The 27,420-nt window shown below is 41.8% G+C and overlaps 1 protein-coding gene across 2 annotated transcripts in view; it reads right to left on the bottom strand.

Moving 5' to 3' along the window:
- Positions 1-17,844, bottom strand: part of ITPRID2 (ITPR interacting domain containing 2) — a 76,826-nt gene extending 58,982 nt beyond the window's left edge. Inside the window, exons 1-2 of one of the 2 annotated variants that reach the window (XM_081313882.1) lie at positions 16,867-17,844; positions 15,971-16,016 (exon numbers count right to left, since the gene is read on the bottom strand). In XM_081313882.1, coding sequence (XP_081170008.1) covers positions 15,971-16,016; positions 16,867-17,071 — 251 coding nt within the window. In that variant the 5' untranslated portion in view covers positions 17,072-17,844. Of the gene's footprint in view, positions 1-15,970; positions 16,017-16,498; positions 16,804-16,866 lie in introns of those variants that run through there. The other variant, XM_081313884.1, reaches the window with a different exon arrangement.
- Between the last annotated feature and the right edge of the window lie 9,576 nt (positions 17,845-27,420).

Below are 27,420 nucleotides of genomic sequence, written 5' to 3'. Positions count from 1 at the left end.
CATGGTGGTTAAAGCACACGATTTACTACCCACTTTAGTATATTATTTAGGTTACAAATGCTGAACATATTTACCTAAAAGGAAACCCTTGAGTAGGCACATAAGAGTGTCACCCATAGAGCTGTTTACCTATTTTCTCCAAAGATCGTAACGGGCATTTTATGCAATTATTTCGAAGGCCATACAAATAAATTGGTCAGGCAGCTGATGAGATGACTTTCCCTGCCAAAGTCATTCAGGAAGAGAAGCATGGGGGAGAAACCATAAATTGCTTTCCTAATGTTATTCTGTTAACACTTTTACAAATAAAACTGGAGTGGCATTGAAATACCTCCCTAGATTTGAACTGCATTCACCAAGTGTGGAATATAATAGATACAGTGAACTTAAAGTAGTAATACATTTGTTAATATGCAGATGGTTATTTTTTATTCTTTATATGCATTTCCCTAAAGTAAGAGACAAGTAAGTCACTGTGATCTTTGTTTTAAGAAGTGAATGCCTCTTTATCTCATAATGCTATGCTAACTTAATGCCAAAAGCTTATTTCAATCATTATTTAAATGTAGCCTTATGGCTATGCAATCCAAAGCTTTTTAAAATGTCTCCATCCTTAGCCCTTATTCACTGCTCTGCATAATATTCAGCTTGCTGAGTTTTGAAAATTTAAGTTTCCTGCTACTTTGCATCAAATACTTCAAAATCATGTGTTAAAGACTTGTTATCTTCTTAAGCACAACATGGACAACCTTGGCTTTCAGACTGTTTTTTGTTTTCAGCTTATTTCTGATTCATAGCCTTTACTTATAATTGAAGTAAAATAGTACCACCCATCAATGACAAATAAAATCAAATCCCTTACTAGAGGCCAGTGACCCAGACTAAAAGCTGCAAAAACAAATTCTACAACTGCAAGATTTAATAATAAATTTCACATAACATTGTTCAGTCCATCCCGGAAATGGACTTTGAAGAGGAGTTAAGAGCTCTTTGTATATGTCTCAACAGAAATTGCAATATAACAGTATATTAATTCATGCTTCAATATTACTATCTTCACCAGGGCAGAACCTTTCTATAAATGGAATTTTTACCACAAATCTTTTATTGCCCTCTGTTTAAATGCTTTAGTGTTCTACAGTAGCATACCAGTCAAAGAGAATATTATTTCAGAATAGTAGCATTCCACAGAAATAGAACAAGCATGTGTCAACTCCAAAACGTCCATTGCAGCTGAGATTTTGATCTGACTTCCAGTTTGTCTAATATTCTTCTAAAAGAGCAAGAGAACTTGGGCCTACAATTCTTATGACCTCTGACTAGTGGCTTCACAGATGGGAGTTGACATCCAGCAACATTTAGAAGTCAGTAGGTCCCATATCTGCTATTTAGGGACTCTAGGCATTAATGAACAGCATCAAAGTTGCAAGAAACAAGAACCTTTCTTCAGACAAGAGAAAATTAACACACATATTAACTTTAGCATAAATTTAAAAATCCAAAGCTCATATTTGAAAATGAGACCCCGAGCAGAATCTCTCACCGTATCCTATGTCATGTTGTCAAACTCCTTAAAGATGCTGTGATGCCATACTGATTACTGGATGGAGTGAAGTATAAAAGTAACAAAGCAGTACAAGTCAACATTATACTACTGGTCATATAGGGAAGGCATGCAATATGAAAAGGAGATTAAGCTGATTACTAAAGGTCTGTTTCTCCCCTCAACTGGAATAGGAAGTTGTCATATTTTGCCCTTGTTCATTCATTGCGTCGCACAGGGACAGGCAATCTACTACCTCTGCTGTAATATTTAACCAGTTCCAACATCTTCAATTAGCACAGCCAATAATCTGGCATGTGAGAATTGTGGTTTCAAGACCACCAACTGTCTACCTTCCACTGAGATGTGAAAACATGTTAAGTTCTAAATGAGATAAACCTGAGAAACAAGACAAGAAGAATTTGCCGACTGGGATTAAGTTATTCATGAAGTTACCTTCCAGTGAAATCAGTGGAAACTGAATGCAATGAATTCAGCTACTAGGTATTTTAGCAACACTAAGCCAGAAAAAAGGTAGGCTACTGCATTTTGTTGTGGCCTTTCCTGGGTTTCTTTGCTCATCCCATTTCCAAAGCCAAATGCCATTACAAAACTTGGTGTCAGCTCCCTTATTTGTATCTCCAAAACAGTACAGGGTTGTTTCATTCTTCATTTTAAGGGGACACTGACCGCAAACACTGAAGCAACTGCAAGTAATGTTTTAAACCCATCCCCTCCTTTTGAATGTGGACAGGGAGTGTCAAACCACCAAGGCACTTTAGCCAGGGAAAGGAGTGTCAAACCCCTGAAAATTGCTATCTGATGAAACTCTTGAGTATTTCTATGTCAATGAAAGAAGACTCAGCGGAGGGGTGGTGGTGGTGAAGGATTTTTATTAAAGGTTTTCAAGCAACAGCCTTTCCAACCCAGAATTTAAACAAAGACACTTATTGTTTACACCACTGGCTTTCAATGGTTCTTTTAAAATTCTTTCCTTAATGGCCACTCCAGAGTTTCTCCAGATTCTTCCTAGGCAGTTACCAATGATACATGGTGCAGGCTGGTAGCAAAATGGTAAGTGAGCTGTTACTCCTCTTGAGCGGATTAACAGCTAGCTACCAGCAAAACTGCTCTGTCAAACAACCTCCCTATGTACTTCCTATGGGGGGGAGGAGTGTAATTTATCCCACTACAAGCAGTGAAAGCAGTGAAAGAGAAAATGTGTGTTTGAACACAGGCAATTTATGTACGTACATAAAAAGCCCTCAGAGGGTCCAACTGGACAAGTGAAATATTTAGAAGTGAGTTATTTTACAAGTCAGCTGAGCTCCTTTGGAAGTGAATTATTCGGCTGAAAAGGAAGGCTGGTTCTGGAGGAGGAAAAGTGGATACCTTGGTTATTTTGCACTTGTTTAAAACAACTTGTTCTACAGATTTGGGGGGGGGGGGGCGAGAGATCTTTCCTTTGCACTTAGCTAAGCAGGCACCCAGAAGTGGAATGCAGCAAAAGATGATTATTATAAAACCAGAAGCACAGAATGAACTGGACATAGCGGCAGAAACAATTTCATGTTTTATTGTAATCCTCTAATTGTTGCACTCAACACAGGAAAGAGTTGCTGTATAACACTGGTTTTATGAATTAGTGCTAATAGGATACTGTATCCAATAACTGTCTTGGGCTATGGAGCATTTGTCCATTTCCCCCCCCCCCCCAAAATAATCAAGTTTGTCTTCCTAGAGACCTAGACCTAGGGTATAAATGTTACGAGACATGCTTGAGGGCCAGGAGAGAAATCTCGGAATATCCAAACATGGATGGCAGTAAAGTTCCATTTTGTATTGTAGCAAAGGCACTCTTTTAACTGAAATCAAACAAAAACAAAAAAAACCCTGTCCAATCTGCTGCACATTAAAACAGTTACACAACAGCTGCTTTATTTTAATTGGCCTGCAAAGAAAACCAAAGCTCTATGATGCAAGAAAAGTCCAGTTGGGCCTGTTTGCAGCCAAAATACCTGTCTAAGGCAGGATAGTACTTCTGAAATCCATATGTTTCCAATATCAATGATGGCAGTTCCAAGAGAACCCATAAATGTATTAATCCTGGGTTTTTCATATTGAGTTCCATGGACACCCCCCCCTAAGGTTTTGTAAAAACTGCATGGGGGGTCTATGAGATACTAAAAACAAAAGAAAAGAAGCAAACAAACATACAAACCCACCCTTCAAATGCAGCCAATTTTCATTCATGGCAGGGTTTCTTCTTGATCAAGGATTCTGAGTTTCTTAAAAAAAAATAGCAGGTTCTGCGGCCTAAATTTTTTTGAAAACTCTTGACAAATGCACATAAGTATTTATGATTTTTGGCATATCAATAGTCTGTGAATGTGATCAAAACAGAGGCGGATTTGCCCTGGGTCATTTTGTTTCTCTGATTAGATAAGGAAATGTCTCTGAAACGGTGAACGAAAGGATCACTACTTGTATTTATAATTGCTACAAAGAAGGCCAGAAGCCATTTCTTGCATCTTTTTATTTTCTTTTCCTTCTCTTGCATTTTAAGATTTCTCTTCATTTTTTTTTCTTATTTTGTATTACTTTGTATTAGTTTTTAATCTTCCTTTCAACATATAAAAAGAGGTTTATCGAATGTAGCTTCGTACTCAGCCTGGCAGTGATCACCAGGGCTTTAAAACCAAGTCCAGATGTTTTAGAGATCATAATCACAATCACAATAGTAAAGTTGGAAGGGACCTTGGAGGTCATCTAGTCCAGGGGTCAGCAACCTGAAACAGTGAAAGAGCCACTCGGAACCGGTTCCCTCACAAAAGGAAAAACTGGGAGCCGCAAAAAATGTGTGCGCATGTGTGCGCCCTCAACAAGGCAAACATACCTAATACTCTTTCCTCCTCCTATTTTCCCTACAAGTGAAGTGGATTGAGCTGAGAGAGAGTGATTGGCCCAAATCAGCCATTTGGCTTTCATGCCTAAAATGGGACTAGAACTCATGGTCTCTTGATTTCTATCTTAGAGCCTTAGACCAAACTGGCTGCTAATCCTATTTCAATAGGACAGGGTTCAGCAACCTCAAACAGTGAAAGAGCCACTCGGAACCAGTTCCCTCACAAAAGGAAAAACTGGGAGCCGCAAAAAATGTGTGCGCATGTGCATACATGCACGCATGCGCAGAACAGAGTTTGACTGAAGAGTGGAGCCAAGGTGAGATATGCACCTACCCTGCATATTTGAATTGATTGGTTGAAATTTTTTAGTCTCACTTTTTTTTTTGGAGTACACATAGCAGAGGACTGGGAGCCACAGGAGATGGCTGAAAGAGCCGCATGCGGCTCCGGAGCCGCGGGTTGCAGGCCTGTGATCTAGTCCAACCCCCTGCTCAGGCAGGAAACCCTATACCATTTCAGATGACAGGGACTAATCCTGCATACGTCAAAACCCATGTTCTACCCCTGAGTTACTGTTATTTAAACATTTCTCATCCTTTAAAAAAAATCTATAAAACAACATACCAACCTATTTTTTTGTTTATGTTACAGTGGCTATAAATGAGAAGTAACCAACAGATTCAGTCTCCCTTCGCCTTCTCACTAGGGCAGGGGTAGGCAACCTCGGCTCTTTTATGACTCATGGACTTCAACTCCCAGAATTCCTGAGCCAGCTGGCTCAGGAATTCTGGGAGTTGAAGTCCATGAGTCATAAAAGAGCCGAGGTTGCCTACCCCTGCACTAGGGCTTTAAAAGGTAGCAACTTGTCACGTTCCCCAAACTGTTACTTTGCTCCCAGGCTATAATTAAGGCATCCAATTTGTTCTGTTGCAGACTTTACAAACTGCCCATTTCTGGAAACATTTACACATTTCCTACCTACTTTCCAATTAAAATATGTTTTCTCTTTTTTTTCCCCTCCTCTGCCATGTCAATGAAGGCTCTCCCACCCCACCCCCTAAGAGCTTCTCAAGTTTAGATAATAAAAATCACTCCACATTTAAGGTGGAGGACTTCCTTGTTTATATTTCAATGTGGGTAAAAAAACAACAACAAAACTTAAGGATATGGTTAGTTTAAAAAAGAAAGGAAATTGGCAAGCAAGCACTTTTAAAGTTCATCAAGGTTTATAAGAAGCACATACAGTTTGCTATATTAATTTAAGCAAGTACTTGAATGCTTTTTTTTTACATATTTACTAATAAATATGTCCTGCCAGATTCCAAAGGCTTCAGAAGTCACTTTTCATACAATATTCCAGTAAAAAGAAGTTATTTATAAAAACTTCTTACCCCCACCCCCATCTCAAGTTATTATCAGGAAATAACTCATTCAGTTCCAGCGAAACTGCTTGTTTTCTATAACAGCTACACAAATTTAGAACACAGGGACAAGAGAGGAAATTCTGCTCAGCCTTGATATCACTGCAAGGAAATGCATTATAAATTCAGATGAAAAGTGCCAATGTGGGGCCAAAATAATCATAGATCTACAGAGACAAAAACGGCAGTTCCTCTTCCTAAATTGATGATGGACTGGGACTAGGAGAAGATCCACTCTTACCAAAGCTCAACACTTACTGGATTAATGGAGAACCTGTGGCCCTCCAAATGTTGCTGAACCGTAAATCCCACTACTCCCACTCAGTTCAGTGAGGAAAAAAAGGATGTTGGGAGTTACAGTTCAGCACTATCACTGGCTAATCAGTTCGCATCTGCTAGCTTTTGCACGGGCCCTTTGGTTAGAATAGCTGAACGCTGAAGAGAGCATTTTAGTGCTAGTACAGAACCAACGAATATGATGCACAAACAGGTGCTATTACTATCTGTGCTCATATTATAGTGGGATTAGTTAATGTAATACAATGTATTTGATTTGATGTAGTGGCCCACCCCCAGAAGACTCTGGGCAGCTTTCAAAAATCCACCCAAAAAACCCTGCTGAACCCACATAAACAGGCAGTCCAGACTGTCAAATAGCAACAAACAGTACAGAATGAGGAAGGCCCCACCGACAGATAACTCATTATTAATCCCAGCTTTGGAACAGAAGCCAGGTTATAAGAGCTTTCAGGAATGCCAGGAGATTGGGCACTATACATATCTGGGGAATGGATGCTGTTCCAGAGGATAGGTGCTGTGACTGAGATGGGATGGCACACTTTCGTAGTCGCACAAGATGGTAGCATTAAATTCTGAAGGGATCTGAAGCACATCCAGTCTTCCCCAAATGTATGGGGTAAAGGTAAAGGTAAAGGTTCCCCCGCACATGCGTGCTAGTCGTTTCCAACTCTAGGGGCCAGTGCTCATCTCCGTTTCAAAGCCAAAGAGCCAGCGCTTGTCCGAGGACGTCTCCGTGGTCATGTGGCCGGCATGACTAGACTTTTTATCAGTTAGTAGTATTAATATCAGTATTAGTACAGTAGTACAGAAGTAATAATATCAGCAACAATAATTTTCATGGTACAAGAGCTCTTTTGCATCTAGGCAACATAACCATGTTAGATATAAATCCAAACAGAACTTTTAAAAAATTAGATCTAGGCCAGGGGTCAGCAACCTCAAACAGTGAAAGAGCCACTCAGAACCGGTTCCCTCACAAAAGGAAAAACTGGGAGCCGCAAAAAATATGTGCACATGCACGTACATGCGCACATGCGCAGAACAGGGTTTGACTGAAGAGTAGAGCCAAGCCGAGATATGCACCTACCCTGCATATTTGAATTGATTGGTTGAACTTTTTTAGTCCCACTTTTTTATTTTTGGACTGCACATGGCAGAGGACCGGGAGCCGCAGGAGACGGCTGAAAGAGCCGCATGCGGCTCCAGAGCCGCGGGTTGCAGACCTGTGATCTAGGCAGTGGTGGGATTCAAATATGTGAACAACCGGTTCTCTGTGTGGATGCCGCTTCCAAAAGTCCATTCTGGGCCTGGGAACAAAAAATTAGCTACTGGTTCTGCCGAAGTGGTGCGAACCGGCTGAATCCCACCACTGGATCTAGGAGAACTGTAAGTGCTGAAGACATCTTTATGATATAACTCTATAAGGATAGCATTTATTTATTTAAGAAAATCTATTTGCTTACAGGAGCTCCACACATTTTCTAATATCAGCACATATGAAGAAGCATATCATTTTTCATCAATTTTTTTTGTATGGATGCAACTTAATTTTAAGATATTCAATGGCTTATAATCCAATTACTTGTAAATTTACTCAGAAGCGAGTCCCACAGAGATTCATTTCCAAATAAGCATACATATGGAAGTGAGCCTTAAACATGATTTGTCACGGCAGATAACATTATCTAACTGACCCTGGTTCAGATTGAAAAAGCTAAGCAGAGCTGGACATAGTTAACACTAACTAAGAAGTCAGTTTAGCCCAAGGAAATCTTTATTTAAAATTGCCAATTTACAGGACCAAGTATGGTAATATTCAGAAGATTGCTTTTGTACCCTGCAGTCAAATGCAACTATATCTAGCTGAAACAATTTCAGTCCTGTATAGAGTGACTTGTGCCTAAACAATTGACATCATACAGTTCCCTCAAAAGTTTTAGTACAGGGCTGTCAAACTCTCAATGTCACGTGATGTGTCGTGACGTATCACAACTTTTTTCCCCATTGCCAGCAATGGAGTGGGCGCAGTTTTGCCATGACGCATCTTGCCCGCGGACCAGCAGTTTGACCCTGTTTTAGTAGAATTCACTGCTACAAGAAGAATATTTGTTCAGAACCTTTGAGTATTTTGAGCTGTTAACTGTGTGGTATTATCCTGCTCTGCTGAAAAAATTCCACATTCTCCCTAAAAATTAACAATTGCTGACAAAATTTTAAGTCCCCCTACAACATCCCTGTCAGTTATGGAGATTCCATGGCAGTATATAAGACAGATACAACATGTAGAGTGTTTTTGTCATTCTCAATAATGTGCACTAGAGGAAAATATTTAGATTAAGGGTTTTTCAAAATCAATCCTGAAGAAGTTTAAACATCTGAAAACTGCAGGAGTATCAAGTTTCTATCTTCCATTTAACAATTGCAATATTCCATGTCCTCTTGGTATATGTATGCTGAGCAAAAACAAACAGGTTGAGTATCAGTCTGCCATACAGCTATTCAAGAAAGAAGTCCACAAAAATTGTAGATATTATGTAGTGGGCATCATGGTTTGTTTAAAAAGCATGCAACTTCGCTGCCTTTTCTTGCAGACTGACAAAACATTGGCCTAGTAGGCCAATATGCATGGCTATTAGAATGTGCTTTATAAGCAGTAGTCATAAGGAATTCAGCCAAATGCATGGAGCTCCAAAGTAGGAAGAAAATGAGTCGCTGACACAATACCTTTGTGTGTGTGTGTGTGTGTGTGTGTGTGTATTCAGCTCAAGGTGGAAACATAGGTAATGCTCCTGCTTCTATTTCTATTTTCCCACAACAGCCCTGTGAGGTAGGTTGGGTTAAGAAAGTGATCAGCCCAAAGTCACCCAGCTGGCTTTCACACTTAAGGCGGTACTGCTGGTTTCTAAGCCACACCTTAATTACTACACCAACGCAACTAAAAGAAAAAAACTACAGCATGCAAAGTGTCCCAGATAATTTAGCCTCTGCTATCTGTTGATAGACTGGAAAAGGCCCCATTTTGTAATCTCAGCGTGTTTCTGCCATTCAATATAGTCTAACGCGCCTCACCCTGGTACTTTTCAGAATGTGTTGGAGTACAATTCCTATTATCCCTGTTGAGCACTCCTATTGTGGCCGAAGGCTATAGGAGTTGCAGCTCTGGAGAACACAGGCTGGGCAAGTAGGTACAAGTCATGCTAAGCTAGTGAATAAATGGAGGAAATTACAGGCAGTCCTCAACTTACAACCACGATTAAGTCCCAAATTTCCATTGCTAAGCAAGACAGTTGTTAAGTGAATTTTGCCCCATTTTATGACCTTTCTTGCCATGGTTGTTAAGTGAATCACTGTCTTTGTTAAGCTAGTAACATGGTTATTAAGTGAATTCGGCTTCCTTATTCATTTTGCTTGTCAGATGGTCTCAAAAAGTGACCACATGATCCTGGGACACTGCAACCACCATAAATGCAGGCCAGTTGTCAAGTGGCCAAATTTGATCAGGTGACCATAGGGATGCTGCAACTATTGTTAATTGTAAAAAACGGTCATAGGTCATTTTTTCCAGTGCCCCTGTAACTTCAAAAGATCACTAAATGAAGTTGAGACTACCTGTATACATGGGGACCATACAGGAACCAAAAAGTCATTTTTTCAGTGCCACTGTAAGTTCATATGTTCACTAAGCGAATGGTTGTAAGTCAAGGACTACCTGTACATGGGGATCACATAGGGACCAAAAACCAGAGGGAAAAGATAGAATTCACTGGGTGAGTCAGGGCAAATCACTGAGTTGCTAATGTGTGGAAAAATAACCTGGAGGAAATAGTACTATGGATCACCTGCATATCATCTTTAGCCTTCCTCAGAGGAAAGGAAAGTTAAAATTTAGCCATTTATTGATGTCAATAAACACAGGACATCTGACATACAAAGAAACACTGTTTGCTACTATTAGGAAATGATAAAAATCAGAGTTTAGAGAGTTTGGTTAGGGCAAGCAAACCAATGAACTGGGGGCTAGGAAAATAATAATATGATAGACCACACTGGACATTTTATAACAGATAACAAGATGAGACAGTCCTCTCATATGCTCCATTTGAAGTTCCTTAGAGAAAGGGTGGAACACAACCACAATGCATTTTAAAAAATGACTAACCAGCCAAATGTTTGGCTGCTGTCTTTGGTGGCTTCAGCCTCAGACCACACTGACATTTGTTATCATCTACAAGACATTCTAATAAAAAAACTATATACCTCTCTCTCTCTTTCTCTCTCTCCCTCCCTCCCTCCCTCTCTCTGTCTCTCTCTCTCCCTCTCTTTCAAACACACAAAAATACACACACAGATTGACAATCAATGCATAAGATTGCATACATTCATCAGGATGGAATCAGATGTGAATATTTGTATTTATCAATTTTTTTTAAAAAACCACCCATCTCCAACAAGACTGCTGCACACAAGTTTCAAAGTAAAATCATTGACAAATAAGACATCCAACTACAAAATGAAACATATGCAAAAAATGCACTTCAAAGAAAAAAAGATGATTCCAAGCAAGCTTTTCCCCCCCCCCCCACTGAAATACAGGATTTTATAGATCATCTAGATTTGTGTTTCTAATTGTCCTGTGTTCTTTGATCAAAACATCCTTTTTTTTTCTTTCCACCCAAAAGGAAAGAAAGCAAAACAAAGTATCTGATTGTGCTTTTTGATGAATAGTGATGGCTGTTGTCTATCTGAAGCACCACAAAACATGGACTATAGCACACACTTTAGTTGAAGTCTCATGAACAAATGCAGACTCACAGACTATTTAGAGCCATGGTACTAAAAACATACAAGTAGTCGTCGACTTACAAGTTCATTTAGCGATTGTTCAAAGTTACAACAGCACTGAAAAATGACTGTTTTTCATACTTATGACCACTGCAGCCTCCCCACGATCAAATGATCAAAATTCAGGAGCTTGGTAATTTCGCTCATTTTTATGACAACTGCAATGTCCCAAGGTCATGTGATTGCCTTGTGTGAACTTCTGAAAAGCAAAGTCAATGGGGAAGCCATATTTTTCTTAACAGCCATGTCACCAATTTAATAACTGCACCGATTCACTTAACAACTCTGGCAAGAAAGGTCGTAAAATGGGGGAAAAATTAACTTAACATAATGTCTCACCAACAACAGAAATGTTGCGCTCAATTATGGTCGTAAGTCGAGGATTACCTGTATAGCAAGGAGTTAATAACACTGGTAGAATGAGATTTACAATATAGGGGAAATGTGCAGGATTGTATTATAAATTCATTAGATTTTTAAGGGCCACAAAGCTCTTTGGGTTTCCTTGCTGCAAAGGAACTAATATGTATGGAATGTATCAGAGTGAAACAAACCTAAATACTTTTTTTCCAGATTTTTCTTATATCCAGCCTTTATTACTCTTTCCTCCACCTATTTTTTCCTCAGCAATCACCCTATGACAGGGGTAGGCAACCTTGGCTCTTTTATGACTCATGGACTTCAACTCCCAGAATTCCTGAGCAAACATGGCTCAGCTTGGAAACTCTCCCTTTCCCCTCAGCATGGCTGGCTCAGGAATTCTGGGAGTTGAAGTCCATGAGTCATAAAAGAGCCAAGGTTGCCTACCACTGCCCTATGAAGTGGGGTTGGGCTGACAGAGGGACTGGTCACCTCGCTGGTTTTCATGCCTAAAATGGGACTAGAACTCATAGTCTCCTGGTTTCAAGGCCATTAGACCAAACCAGTTCCAAGCTACACCAGAAATATAGAGAAATCTAGAGGTTTTTTGTTGCAATTTCATTTGAATAAATATGCTATGTGCATAAGTACTTAATATGGAGCCCACCCTCTCAAGAATTGATGACTGCAGTGTATCTGATTGGACAGGACAATAAAATGAATTTTCCTGATTTGTAACTCAGGCACACGAAACCAAAGCTTCCATCTTCTGGACTACACAATCTTCTTCAGCACCAATATTCAAATGTCTTACACTATTCCAATTAGTCATTTAAAGTTTTTTATAGAGCAATTTCCCAAAGCACGATGCTTATGCTACTGGAATTTGTTGTGTTTAGAACTTCCATTTAAGCAATTTCTCCATCTGTGTGACACTACAATCTTCCATCATCCTCAAACAAGCAGAAGCAATGTCCACCTCGTCACACAAGGTCTCTGGAGAAAACCAAGCTGGGAAAGATTGGCAGAGGAAAGTTATTCCACACTGAATTAGATTGACAGATTCAGGAGTATTTGATTTAGCAGATAAAAAGCTCTAAGAATTGGCCTTTGAAAATGTGCCTCTTTCCATGCACTTTGTTAATTTAAAGATGCTTCAGGAAGTCCTCAAAAAACAAGAGATTCTGTAGAAAAAGTCTGTGAATAAGCAAAATGCCTGGAGAACAAGTTTTCTCTAGAAAAAAACTTATTGTTTACATAAATCTAACACGTCTTTCACTCTCTAAAAATAAACAGTGAATGATCATTCAAATGAGCCAGCAAATCATCAGAAAGTTCCTCCTTCTCCTTCTCATTATATTTCTGGATAATACTACAGTTTACAATTAGTGAGATATCCTGGATTTAAATGCCAAGCTGTCAGTCCAACACAAATGTTAAGCCTTTTTAATTCCAGATTCCTCAGTATGAATCATAGTCATGTTTGAGACTAAACAGTTAAATAGCATCCTAAAAGAAAAATATAAGATCTTTATCGAAGCAACTGTTACCAACTTCTGATTATTGATTATCTGATTACTTACAAATGTGTACGTAACCTATCAATATCTGGTTTTCCGAGGGTGGTTTACACCACATTAGAATCAGAAAAAGTAGTTTTATTTCCCATTTACTAAGAAAGCTTTTAAAAACATATGAATGACAGTTAATGGCTGATCTTAAATGAGATTCCTAGTGGCCTTATATTTAAGAAACTGAATCTCTTGGAAGCTTCATCAAGGCTGTATCACCTCCTCACAGATCATTCACATTAGGTAAGATTCACAGATCACTAATATCGCTAATTTCGCAGGACAATTTTTCATCTTAAATGTTTGCCCACATTAATTGCTGAAATTAAATCAGAAGTCTTCCTGTCAAATAAATTGGAATTTTCCATACTAGGATTTGAATGAGGAAGTGCTAAATTTCATACTTAGATGTCTTTATAGACTGAATATGAATATGATTAGTTCAGTCACTCATATGAATAATTATATTCATACTGTATAAATGCAAATAGCAAGACATCAAAAGGGACAAAATATACTATAAAGATTACAACATATATATAAAAGCTCCGGATAAAGACAAAACTGAAATATTGTTCATATCAGTTACCACATAACAGTATGGGAATTTTACAAAAACAAGATTATCCAGTCCTGAAAATGAAAAAAAATAAAATAAAATAAAAGCAGTTGATTTTCAAGTTTTTCCAGGTTTCTAGATTATTTCTCTGCAAAGTCCTTAGGAGTTTCATTATGTTTTTTTTTAACCTGGTAACACAGCACCCTTGTCTCAGTTAATATTAGAGAAATAGCTTCCTCCAGAAAGAAAAACAAAAGAAAAAACACAGCTCTCTTTTTCCAGTGGCCATAACAGACAATATCCTTTTAAACTAAAAAGATAAGACTGCTTTTATTACACACAAGCCATTTTGGGACAAGGGAAGCAGTAACTTCCATGCTACATTCAACAGAGATTCCAAATATGGTCACAATAGAGAGGTAGGTGCATTTATTGAGTACAATGCTGTAACAGCCTGTATTAAATAAAACATCAAGGATTGTTGGAAATACAGAAATTGTTTTGTGAAGGACACTATCGTGCTGCTATACATGCCCTCAAATCCCTTACTCATATTTTAGCCAAAAAAACCTGGGATTAATTTTCTAGAATTGTGGGCTGCCTTAAACTGCAGATTGTTGCTATCTATCCCTGCTGGCTATTCCCTGGACTGCTGTTATTTATACTCACCAGGTAAACTTCTGCCCTTCCAGCAGAAGGTGACATAAGGTTGGAAGATTGAAAATAATCCTAATAATAATAACCACTACCCACAAAACTACTTAAGGCTCTTCCCCAAAAGATGTTTAGAATGTTAGAATAATTTCCCCTAAGCAAGAAGTCACAAGAGCTACTAAACATCAATACTTTAAAAGTTTCTTCAGTTTCAATATTGAAATGGAAAACTGCTTTTTGAATGGGAAAGCAGCATTAGTTGTACTCTTCCTTTGGATCTTGGCTGATAATAAAATGCATTATTAACGTACTTCAGTTAATTTACTGCTTATAACAAATGGGGAACAAGTGTCTGCTCTGATTATAATGACTAAAATATAATGGCATATCCTTCGAGTTACGCAACAAAACTATCACAAAGGCACAAAAGTTGAATTTTTTTTAAAAAAAAGCCCCTCACAAACCGCCCCCACAACCCATAGAAAAATAGTTGCAGCATATAGCTCTACTCTTGGCCCTGATCATTTTGCATGGCTGCTCTGTGGCAATCTTCACCCCAGCCCAGAAGAAATGTTAAGTGTATAACTTATCAGGGAAAAAAGTGCTATTTTTCTGTTAAGTTTTTCAAGCAGAATTACATTTTGCACTGTAAACTGACATGTTTTCTACATCTATGTTTAAATGTTATTGCAGAATGAAAAAGGAGAAAGACTAACACAAGTCTTAAGCATGATTAGATGCTAACCATGCTTAATACTTGTGATAGTCTTTCTCCTTTTTTTATGCTATAAAAATAACCCCAACCTACAAATGATTTCAATTAAAATTCATTTTATTTTGTATTTTTTATTCATTTCTACTGTATTTTATTTGCTCACATTTGTTTTTTTTTAAAGTTAACCCTGTAATTAGAAAACTGAAAAGTTTACTTTAAAAAAACATTGCCTTCTAAAATGCTGTGTGTAATTTAAACACATAGCAGAAAAACACTTACATTTTCATTAATGACCCTGACCAGGCAGCATATCTGCCTTTCCCCTTTTATCTTTTTGATAATTCTGTAAACTAAGGTAAGAACCAAGATTAACCAGTTTGCAGAAAGATTAATGTGGACCTTTCTATTTTAAATCCAGCACCAACTACATTAAATTGTTCTTTAGAGAAAAGTCTGCTCCAACATCGTAATATTGCAATCATTATTCTAATAAACTTTGTTATGAATATGAACTAAATCCTCTGAACACCTAACACAAAAAAACAGATTATGTCATCTAAGATATGTTTACTTAGAAGTGAACAAACACAAGTTCTCTTAACTTAAAACCTGCTCACATAGATGAAAACCCAAATGGTTGCGACAGAACTTCCTTCCAGATAGAAGTATTTAGGACTGCAATTCTACAAAATTTAAAATCCAGCTGAAAAAGCAAAGAAGTAACCAAAAATATTTCCTTTTTTCCTCTTATTATATTTCCAGAAAACACTTTTGACTATATACAATGAGCTAGAAACCTTACAAACAACACAACCTTTAAACCCTGGAAAACAGCTGCTATTTACTGAACAACATAGTTTCAATAACACTGTCCAGGCAGTTTTCATTTTCTCCTCTCTCTCTTTCACTCTCTCACACACACAAATGCATACACATATATCACACACAAAAAAGCTGCTTCTACTGCATTCTAATCACACTGAAGTGTTGTATTCCACCCATGCACTTGCTGGGAATCAAAACCGGTCTCTACTTAAAGCTGGGGGGGAGGGGGAAAGCACACTTAATAATTGCACAATATTTCACAAGAAATGCTTACCTACAATCTTTAAGCCATATTGCAATCTTTTCATTTGGAATAGCGCCTGCAGGAGAAGGGGGGGGGGGGAGGGCAGCAGAGCAAAACAAAATCCAAGGAAAAGAATTAGTTGACTAACAAGGTGATTTTTTTTTATTAAAAAACAACCGCCTTCCCAGAATCTTAAACCAAGTGACTTGCAATGCAAATCCACGCACATCATTTGGGAACAAGGGGAGAGTCGAGATGAGATAATTAAGAGGATTTTTCCGGGAACAAGAAAAAAATGGCAATAATGTACAATTAAGCATTAGGCAAATGCAGCCGCGTGTAATCATATATAAATACTCTCCGGGGAGCAGGGCCCCTTTAATTCAGTTCAATGCAGGGCCCCTTTAATTCAGTTCAATGCAGTGAGTGTAACTGATCAATACCGGCGCAGGGAGGACATAAAAAGAGCACTCTTAGCAAATCTATTTGATTCAGCCAGCCTTAATCAGGAATAGGTTTACCGGAAGCAACCTTCTCCCCGAGGTCAGCAAAGCTTACTTTTTCTCCAAAGAAAGAAAAGCAGAGCAGCCCCTTCCAAGTGTCGTTTCGACCGAAGCGGGAACTAGAAGTTCTCCCAGCCTGTTCCGGATTTGTCCCGACAGGAGCAAGGCAAAGGCTGCTGGGCATGTGAAAGGCTAGCTGATTTCCTCCCAGCTAATAAACTTCAGCGGACGTCACCGCCCGCCAGAAGCGCCAGCCTCGACTAGCGCATCAGAACGCGGGAAGCGCCGAGTATAAAATCTGTTAGCCTTTCAGGTGTCACCAGACTCTTTGCTTCATTGGTTTTTGTGTTGTTGTTTTGTTTTGTGCACGTCGCTACCCCGGCCCGGGAGGCGGAACGAGCGCCTGGCCGAAGAGAGACTGACCTCCTTCCGCAGTCAAGGGCAACTTGGCGCCGCACGACTCCTGCTCTGCGGCCAGATCCGCCGCCGCCGCCGCGGGTTCTGGAGACAGGCGCTCGGCCTCCGACGCTTGCCAGGAGTCCCGGCTTTTAGCCCAGGCCTTTCTCTTTTGCGCGACCTCTTGCCATTCCTCGCCAACGGCGCCCACCATCTTCTCCTCTTCCTCCATTGGAAGGGCCCCGGCTCTCTTCGGCTACCGCTCGCTGGCCTCGCAACACCGCGGGGCTCCTCGCCGCCTCCTCCTCCTCCTTCTCCTTCTCACGCAGCGACCTGGCTCGCCGGCTGCGGACGGGCGGGCGGGCTGCTGTTCCTCCTGCTGCTGCTGCTGCTGCCGCCGCCGCCAAAACGCCCCCAACCTGCACGGGGGGGAAAAAGCAAAAAAAAAAAAATCAGATCCGGAGGCGGGTCTGGCGGGCGCGCAATCGAGCCGGGGCTGCGAGGAAGGCAGCTCGCTCGCCTTGAAATTCCGCAGCGCCTGCGCGCGCGAGCGAGCGAAAAAAAAAAACCCAAAAACAAAACCCCGATTCTTTCGAAGTTGCCGAGGCGACCGAAGAAAGCCGCCGAAGGGGGCCCGTCCGACATCTGCCTAGCACAGCTGGCAGAAAGCATTCCTGGGCCAAGCGGTAGCCGCAGCCTCTTTTTTTTTTTCCGGCTTGCAATGCCGAAAACCCAACATTTCAAACTCTTTCTTTCTTCCTTTCTTTCTTTCTTTCTTTCTTTCTTTCTTTCTTTCTTTCTTTCTTTCTTTCTTTCTTCTCCTTTCTCCCTTTCTTTCTTTCCTTTCTCCCTCCCTCCTTTCTTTTTCTTTCCTTTCTCCCTCCTTCCCTCCCTCCTTTCTTTCTTTCCTTTCTCCCTCCCTCCCTCCTTTCTTTCTTTCTTTCTTTTCTCCCTCCCTCCCTCCTTTCTCCCTCCCTCCCTCCCTCCTTCCTTTCTTTCTTCTTTCTTTCCTTTCTCCTCTCCCTCCCTCCTTTCTCCCTCCCTTTCTTTCTCCCTCCCCCTCCTTTCTTCTTTCCCTCCCTTTCTCCCTCCCTCCCTCCTTTCTTCTTTCTTTCCTTTCTCCCTCCCTCCCTCCTTTCTTCTTTCTTTCCTTTCTCCCTCCCTCCCTCCTTTCTTTCTTTCTTTCCTTTCTCCCTCCCTCCCTCCTTTCTTTCTTTCTTTCCTTTCTCCCTCCCTCCCTCCCTCCTTTCTTTCTTTCCTTTCTCCCTCCCTCCCTCCTTTCTTTCTTTCTTTCTTTCTTTCTTTCTTTCTTTCTTTCCTTTCTCCCTCCTTTCTTTCTTTCTTTCCTTTCTCCCTCTTCTTTTCTTTCTCCCTCTTCTTTTCTTTCTTTCTTTCTTTCTTTCTTTCTTTCTTTCTTTCTTTCTTTCTTTCTTTCTTTCTTTCTTTCTTTCTTTCTTTCTTTCTTTCTTTCTTTCTTTCTTTCTTTCTTTCTTCTGTCCAGGGCTGCCGGACAAGCTTTCCCTGCCCGGCAGCAACGGGGGGGGGGGGGGAGGAAAGAGGAGGAAGGGCAACCCAAAAAAGGAGGGACGAAGCGAAAGCAAGCAAGCAAGCGCCCGGACAAGCTTAAGCATACTACCGGCCAAACCCGGGCTGCAAGCCCGCTCGAGCCTCCTACCAAGCAAGCTGCGCGGATCCTCAGGCGTTTCCAATCGAGCCGGACGTTCCTCTTCCCCGCCTTTCCCCTGCCCGCCTTGAGTGACCCAGGTTTGACACGGCTTCTAGGCTAACCGAGCTGCAGGCGGGCGGAGCGCGCCCTCCCTCCCACCCCGCTCGCCTTTAGCCTACAGGGACAGTCGGGTGCCCCCCCCACTCCCTCCCTCCCTCCCTCCCTTCCTTCATTCAATCAATCCCTTGGGCAGGGGTCGGCAACCTCGGCTCTGTTATGACTCGTGGACTTCAACTCCCAGAATTCCTCAGCCAGCATAGCTGGCTCAGGAATTCTGGGAGTTGAAGTCCACGAGTCATAACAGAGCCGAGGTTGCCGACCCCTGCCCTTGGGGAAGAAAAGCGAGCGCTTTCCCCGGACGGCTTCGAACTCACGTCCGGGACTCGCTTCCCACTCGCCTGTGCGAGCGCGCTCGGCAACGGGGCGAGGGCGCCTCTCGCCGACTTCCTCATCCTGCGCCTGGTGGGAGGCCAGCCTTGCGACGGCCGCGGCGGCTTCTGCTCACGTGACGGGTGGGTGGGTGGGGGGAGAAAGAGCTGAGGCAACCCCCCCTGGCGAGCGGCCGGTCCGCCTGATCGGGCGGCGGGAAAGGGCTCGTTTAAGCCGGCGGTCGGAGACCCGGAGAGCGACGGCCCCGCCTTAAAAGAGTTTCGGCTCGGCGCTTTCTGCAGAGCGGGAAAGGCGGGGAACGAACAACGGAGAGGTGGGTCGGGATGAGACATCGAAAGCCCCTTCCTCGCCTCGTTTCGTGCAGCCTGTTTGTCTCCCTCCAGGCTTGGAAGTTAACTTCGTATCTTAATTTATTGACCATCTATTTCATTGCTTACAGTCCAGAGGTCTTCAAACTCGGCCCTTTTATGACTCGTGGACTTCAACTCCCAGAATTCCTCAGCCAGCATGTCTGGCTGAGGAATTCTGGGAGTTGAAGTCCATGAGTCATAAAAGGGCCGAGTTTGAAGACCCCTGGCTTACACGCAACCAGGGTTTTTTTTTCTTATAGAACGCTCAGAACGGAGTTCCGGCACCTTTTTTGGATGGAACCTTGTAGGGTAGGCAAGGTGGGTTGTATGACCTGTGTGAGTTCCGGCACTGTTTTCTTTTACAAAAAAAAAGCACTGCACACAACACAAGACAAAGTCTCCGTTTACTTAAAATACAATGGCAAAAAAAAAACGGGCAGGAAAGAAAAATATGATCAAAACAAAATTAATAACCCACCAAAGCAGCACAGGTTATTAAGCCTAAGCACCAAAAGTTTGCCAGAATAATGCTTGTTTTTGAAGCTTGGGGATCCTAAGGGGCAAGGTGTTTTGTGGTGTGTTAGTCATCGAAATGTGTTCTAGGTATCAAGTATCTGCCTTGACTATTAACATTCTTGTTTATTTGCTTATTTTGCTATTGGTTGTACCTCTCAGCCTTCCTTCAGGACTTCATTAAACTGATTATATTCCAATTCTCCCCTTGAAGGAAAAAAATAATAATAATGGTGTAGGCAGAACTTTGTCCAGTGATAGTGGCACACGGTACAGGTAGTTCTTGACTTGCAACCGTTTAGTGACGGTTCAAAGTTACAGCGGCACTGAAAAAAGTGACCGTTTTTCGCAGTTACAACCTTTGCAACACCCCCATGATCATGTGATCAAAGTTCAGATGCTTGGCAACTGGTTCATACTTAAGACACTTGCTGGGTCCCAAAGTCATGTGATCACTTTTTGCAACCTTCTGAGAGCAAAGTCAATGGGGAAGTCAGATTCGCTTTATAACTGTGTAACTAGCTTAACCATTGCAGTGATTCACTTAAACACTGTGGCAAGAAAGGTCATAAAATGGGGCAAAACTCACTTAACATCTGTCTCACTTAACAGAAATTTTGGGCTTGGTTGTGGTCTTAGCTCGAGGACTACCTGTATTCACAATGAGCTTTCCTTGAACCAGTAGTCTGCATGTGTGGCATGCATTACTTCAAAGTGAGGCAGGTCACCTGTTTCGCCTTGTGATCGTTAATGCTCCATGACCAGAACTTCACCCTCTTGCCAAATGCCATACTTTTGGTTTTCTTATAATTGATTGTCAGATGATCATTGCTATAGTATTGGGACAGAACTGTCAAGAGCTTTTTAAAGGCTATTGGATTACAGGTAGTTCTTAATGTCTATACATTCAGCAACCAAAGTTATAATGGACCCTGAACAAAGGAATCTATGACTGGTCTTTGAAATTCCAGTTGTTGCAGCACCCCTGTGGTCACAGGAACAAAATTCGGACCTATCCGCATTGAGCCAGCCACCTTTTGGTGGCCTGCCTACCTACCTGTCCTTGCTCCCCCCCCCCTCCCCAGCCCTGCCCATTGTTGCTGCACCTGCCACACTGCATACCACTACTGTGGCTTTCTTTCACATCAGCCAGGGCCTTCTTTCACAAAGACTTCAGTGCTCTGGTGTGAAGGCATGCAAAAGAAGGTCCTGGCGGTACAGTAGTGGTGGCAGCAGCAAGTAAGTGGGTGTCCCAAAGGGCAGTGATAAGTAGATGGGGGGAGTTAGAATGGAGACAGTCCCTTAACTTCTTTCAAAAATGGCGTGCATACAGGTGGGTCCGCAGCTAATGACTACATGGGGTTCACCTAATGAGACCAGCTGGGATTGCCAGAACTGCCTTCACTAAGTGGAGTAGTCACATGACATTTTGCTTAATGCCCACATCTGCTAGTAATGGAATGGCTGATCCCAATTAAGATAGTTAAGTGAGGACTACCTATACAACATCATTCGGACAAAGCAATGCAGAGCAATGCTGTCATCCCCTAGCTTGGGGAGTTAGAAATTGGATCATGGAAGTTTGACATCTCACCATACTATTGATGTAAGAATTAGAAAGCAAAGAAGCTGGAATCCATCCCCTTTTGGATTTTAACCAACTTTGTGAGAAACTCTTGTGTCACATTCATGTGAGCACAAGTGACAGGGATAGAGAAAAAAATGGCCCAGACTCACCCAGTAAGTTACCCCAGCTGATGATGGGCTTGAACTCAGGCCCAAGCCTTGGCAAACACCTTAACCACTGTAACACATTAGTATTAACATTGCAATTAATGTATTATTCTGAATATTTAGATCCAGATTGTTCGTAAGAAGGTTCCAAGTTAACCTTAAGGATATTAAAGTCACCATCATTGTTTAAAAAAGCAAAACTTTACTATCAGTATTGGGGATTTACAGCAACCAGATTTTAAAATCCCAACCACGGTACTGTAAGCATGCAAGAGTTATTGTTTCCATCCCACCCCCAAAGGTAACAGTGACTAAGGCCAAATTGACTATAATATATTCTGGTTGTGTTTTTTTTTTAAAAAAAGCATGAACAAGAGTCATATGGTGGCCAGGGGATTCCTCATCAGTCATTTGTCCCACCTTCCTTCTCTTCCTGTTCTCTATCTAAATCAGCACCCTTTCCTGCTAATGGATGGAAAAAACCCTCAGCCAAATGGCGGTTCCTTCTACTGTAGTCATTCATGGCCTGACTCTCTCTATCTTGAAGACCACCTGGAAGCCTTATGGACCACAATACAGAAATGCAGGCCTTGGTGCACCCACATAACACTTATGAGTGATGTCCTTCCTTCCTTCCATCCATCCATCCATAGTTTTCAGCTAACCTTCCAAGGTTCTCAACTGTTCAAGAAGGTAATATGAAAATCAAATAAGGTCTGAATGGGAAAGTAGAAGCCAATGGAGGTAAATAATTAGCTTATCAGTGATACATCTAAAAAAGAAAATTCTAAGGGATAATCATATTTTTCAAAGCAAGAAAAAATACTATTTGTTGCATCTTCCTTATCTCCTGAAATTGAAGTAGAGGGAACTAGGTTACAGCTATAGAAATGAAGTGGAAGCAGGATGGAGCGAAACGGAATGATACTTTCCATTCAACATTCCTTAGGTCCCGTTGCGAGATTAATACCATTTGTCAGATTAATTTGCCCTCTTCCTATTGTGCCTCACAGCAAAGTTCTGTGAGTTAGGTTGGACCAAGAGATACTGATTGTCCCAATGCCCCAGTTCAGCCCCTTAATGTTCTGTACAGACTTTGCAGTGCTCTACAACTATTGGTCAGCTTTTAATATAATAAAAAGTCAAGCTCAAAATCGTTATGGCATAGTATGATGGGGCTGCTGTCTTTAAGCTGAGTGCATCTTGGCAGGCATCAAAATGAGTATGCATAAAATGTCTGCTTCTGTGGATGCTGCACATCACAAAATCTTTTTATAAACCAATAAAAACAACAGGTACAATATGTATGAAACTTAAATACATTTGAGCAAGGATGTAATTAGGTTTGCTTAGCAAATTCCTAGTTTCATTTTTCCCTGCTTTTTAATCAACCTCTGCCTTACCCCTCAGTGAATTTGTTCAGGAGAATGGACAGAACATAAAAGCATACTTGGAATAAGCTAAGAAACCATGAACCATGCATCCCTGTTTGCACACAATTAATGAGTGCAACCCATTAGTTTCAAAACCATGGTTCATTTACTAACTATAATAGTTCATAAACAAACCGTTTTCTGGCATATTATGTGTGAAACTTACTAAGACATTTTTGTAAAATCTCTTTAAACAGCAGCCACACATGCAGAACCAAAGGATGTTGGTATCAGCTCATGCATTTCTTGTCACGCAGTATGTTGACTTAAACGAGGGGTAGGCAACCTTGGCTCTTTTATGACTCATGGACTTCAACTCCCAGAATTCCTGAGCCAGTTGGCTCAGGAATTCTGGGAGTTGAAGTCCACGAGTCATAAAAGAGCCAAGGTTGCCTACCCCTGACTTAAACGGTCTGGTTTTTTAATGAAGCTTGTAGCATAGAATATGTGGGAGATTGAGAGTCACTGTGGCTTAAAACGAAAACTAAAGACCTTAGTTCAACACTGGATCTGGCGTGTGCATATTTCACTGGATTGGGCCAGCATGGTCAAGGAATTCAGTGTGTTTTGCTAATTGAAGTACAAATAATTCTTTTTCTGAAAAGAAACAAAGTTCCCTTGAGCCAAGGGAATGACTTTGAAACAATTATTTGCATAACCCAAATACTGAAGTTTAAATGAATTACACAGAATAAAATAGTAGCCAGCCGACCCAATATATCCCCAGAAGCTGTGGTCTAGTTTGTCAGATCATTAAATTGGCCCGTGTGTTCAAACCATTTCAGCTCAACTCGGCAGACTGAAACACAGCGAGTGCCACATGGATGGCATTTCAAGTTCTTAGTTCTGCTCTTGTGAATAATTCAAGTTGAATCAAATTCACCAGTTGACTATTGCAAGGGCATAGCGCAAGCCCACCAAGAAGAAATTTAGTCTATCATGTCTGGATGACACTAGGTAGGGGAAGGCTCCTGTAACCAGTACTATAATGGTGCACTGAAAGCAGAGAGAGAGGGGGGGTACTGTGTATATATACTCTCTCTGTGTGTGTGTATACACAACTACATACATACATACTGTATAGATACTGTTTTGTGTGTGTTTTTTCTGTACAATCTTTGGCCCTCTTGAATTTCCCTCTCATTGTAGGCTGTTTTATTGGTTTAATTGTTTTTTGCATCCCACCTCCAGGAGCTCAAGGCAGCATGAACAGTACTTCCTTTTTCAATTTTCCCTCATGACAGCAACCCTGCGAGGCTGGACTGAGAGAGACCAGCTCAAGTCACTCATTGAGCTTCTCCAGACCCAGCCCAACTCTTTCATTCCCTCCGTTGGTTGCCTTTTTTTTCTTCGCCTTATCCATTGCTTCCGGGTTTTTTTAGCCAGCTTTTTATGTGTACTCTCACCAGTACAGCTCCTGTACTGTAAAAACTGTGTAAGGTTTAATATGGGCCAAAACGTATTTCTCTCAAAGAATTTTGCCTATAAACACAATAGTCCCACCATCTGATTCCAAAGGAGTCTTTCGTTTCTACTGTAAATCTGTTCGGTTCTGCAAACTACCATCCAAGACTTTGTGGCCATCAGCAAAATATAATATACCTAGGTGAAAATCTTGTGGATTCAGAAGTCATGATTCCCTCCCAGGTCCAGGCTGCTTTATTTCATTGTGGCATAAAGATTTGCAACTGAAATAAAAGTCTAAAACGTGTGACCTTTCCTCTAGTAGTATAAACATATAACCAAAACCTGTTTCATGACATTTTTCCTATTTCTTTGAGTTATTTATTTATTTAGGTGACTTGTATAGCCATCCGTCTTATATATTATAACTTCGGGCAGCTTATAGCAGCAATAAAAAAAGTTATTTATAAAAAAGATCCCAAAACAGTGCCCAGTACCCTAAAGCAGCACCCCCCAACAATAATCACCTTGTCTCACTCAATCCCAATGCTTGGGGGGGAAAGCCAGCTTTTTAAAGCCTTCGATGAATCTAGAAAGGTGGATCCTTTCAATTATTTTCAATTATTATTTCAATAATTAATTGTTCATGTTATAGTCCTTTATTTATCGAATGTTGTTTTAGAAAAAAGGGCCCAGTGTGGGGAAGACTCCAAAGCTATCTACTGTGTTACAGTGGCATAGCACAGACATGTCAAACACAAGGCCCGGGGGCCAGATCCGGCCCGTGAAGTGGTTTCATGTGGCCTGCGAAGCCATCCTGGAAACAGTGAGGGAACGGCCCCCACTGCCTTGGCTCTGGCCCAGGCCGGCCAGGAGCCAATGTACAATTTTGTGGTGGTCATCTATGCTGAAATACATTCAGTCTTAGCTCCACAAGGCCATCTGGAAACAGTGAGGGACCGGCCCCTGCCGCATCGGCCCTGCCCCCTGGGCGCACACTGGGGAGGTATCACCCTTTGTGAGGAATGAAGAAATGCACCATCGCCTGGAAGTGGCCAGCACATGGCCCTGCCTACTTCGGGCAGGCTAGGGGCTGGGCAGCGTTGTGCTTCTCTTCAGATTTGTGCCACCCGGTTCAGCCTCTCGGCGCTGTGAGGAGAGGGCCATGTGCTGGCCAGTTCCAGGCGATGGTACATTTCTTCATTCCTCATGAAGGATGACACTTCCCCAGCTGCGTTTCTTGCCTGTTTTTCTCCCTCCCTCATCTCAAATATTTTCCCATCGCTCTGTTCTTAGGAAGGAAGGAAGGGTCTGAGGGAAGTCCTGCCTTAGTCCTTCCCTGCTATCCTTTCACCATCCCCTTGCCCCCTCCTCCTGGCCTAACCTGGGTGGTCTCCCATCCGATTGCTAAGGAAGCTTTGGAAACAAAGCCAGGTCTCCTCACGTGGAGAGGAAGTGGGCCTCCCTCTTGACGTTGCACTCATACCCATCATGAGCAACCTGGCTAAGGAGAGCAAGCACAGCAGCTGGGCACCCCCTTGGGGAAGTGGGGGTGAGCTTAGTGCTGCGGGTGCTTGAGGGCTAGGCTGGGCATTTGACCTCCGCATCACTGTCCAGCCTTCCCCCCCCCGCATGGCCTGAGACGAACAGTGAGGCTCCTCCAGTGGACCATGCCTCGGCACTTGCCCCAGTCCCATCTCCTTCTGCCAGAGACCCTCAGATTTGTCCCACTCCTGCCCAGGCCCCCATAGGCACCATTGACGCAAACAATGTAGAGCTGGCCATGCCCACCCAGTAGGTCACACACACTCTAGCCACGCCCAACCAGTAGGCCATGCCCACCCTGGCCACACCCACTCGGCCTCTAGTCCCACAATCATCTTTGTTGCCCTTCTCTGTACTCTTTCTAGAGTCTCAACATCTTTTTTATAATCGTGGTGACCAAAACTGGATGCAGTATTCCAGGTGTGGCCTTACCAAGGCATTGTAAAGTGGTATTAGTACTTCACGTGATCTTGATTCTATCCCTCTCTTAATGCAGCCTAGCACGGTGTTGGCTTTTTTGGCAGCTGCAGCACACTGCTGGCTCATATTGAAGTCATTGTCTACTAGGACTCTGAGATCCCTCTCACAGTTACTACTATTGAGCAAGGTACCACCTATACTATACCTGTGCATTTGATTTTTCCTGCCTAAGTGTAGAACCTTACTTTTTTCACCACTGAATTTCATTTTTGTTAGATAGCGCCCAGTATTTGAGTCTGTCCAGATCCTCCTGTATTTTAAGCCTATCTTCTGGAGTGTTGGCTATTCCTGCCAGCTTGGTGTCATCTGCAAATTTGATGAGTTCCCCATCTATCCCCTCATCCAAATCGTTGATGAAGATGTTGAAGAGCACTGGGCCCAGAACAGAGCCCTGGGGCACCCCACTACACACTTCCTTCCATGTAGATGCGGTTCCATTGAGGACCACACGCTGAGTACGGCCTGTCAGCCAGCTACGAATCCATCTGGTGGTGATGGTATCTAACCCACATTTTTCTATCTTATCAAGTAGTACGTTGTGATCTACTTTATCAAATGCCTTACTGAAGTCCAAGTAAATTGTATCTACAGCATTCCTCTGGTCCACTAATTTTGTCACTTGGTTAAAGAATGCAATGAGATTTGTCTGGCATGATCTGTTTTTTTGACAAACAAAAACAGACTGTAATGAAAGAATCTTGAATGCATGGCAGTGTTTTCTCTTTCTCTCAGTGTACCCCAAAAAGAGTGAATGTGGAACAATACTGAGGCCTTTTTTTCCCCCTCACATGTTTCTTTTTTTCCTGGACTAAGTTCATGTTCTACTAATGGTCACTGCTCTTTTTCTTCAAGGTAATCTCTATACGCCTATACAAGTTCAGTGGCATTTAAAATAACAAACTCACAAAGTCACTCGATGCCATAATTATGCTCAAACCAAGAAGCGCGTACACATCTAATAACTAAAGGTTACTTAATATGAGTAGAACATGATGAGTTATAAATG

The sequence above is a fragment of the Vipera berus genome (genome assembly GCF_964194415.1).
Source record: "Vipera berus genome assembly, chromosome: 1".
Taxonomy (NCBI): domain Eukaryota; kingdom Metazoa; phylum Chordata; class Lepidosauria; order Squamata; family Viperidae; genus Vipera; species Vipera berus.
The sequence above is the reverse complement of the archived record's forward strand: the minus strand, read 5'-3'. Positions and strand labels throughout refer to the sequence as shown.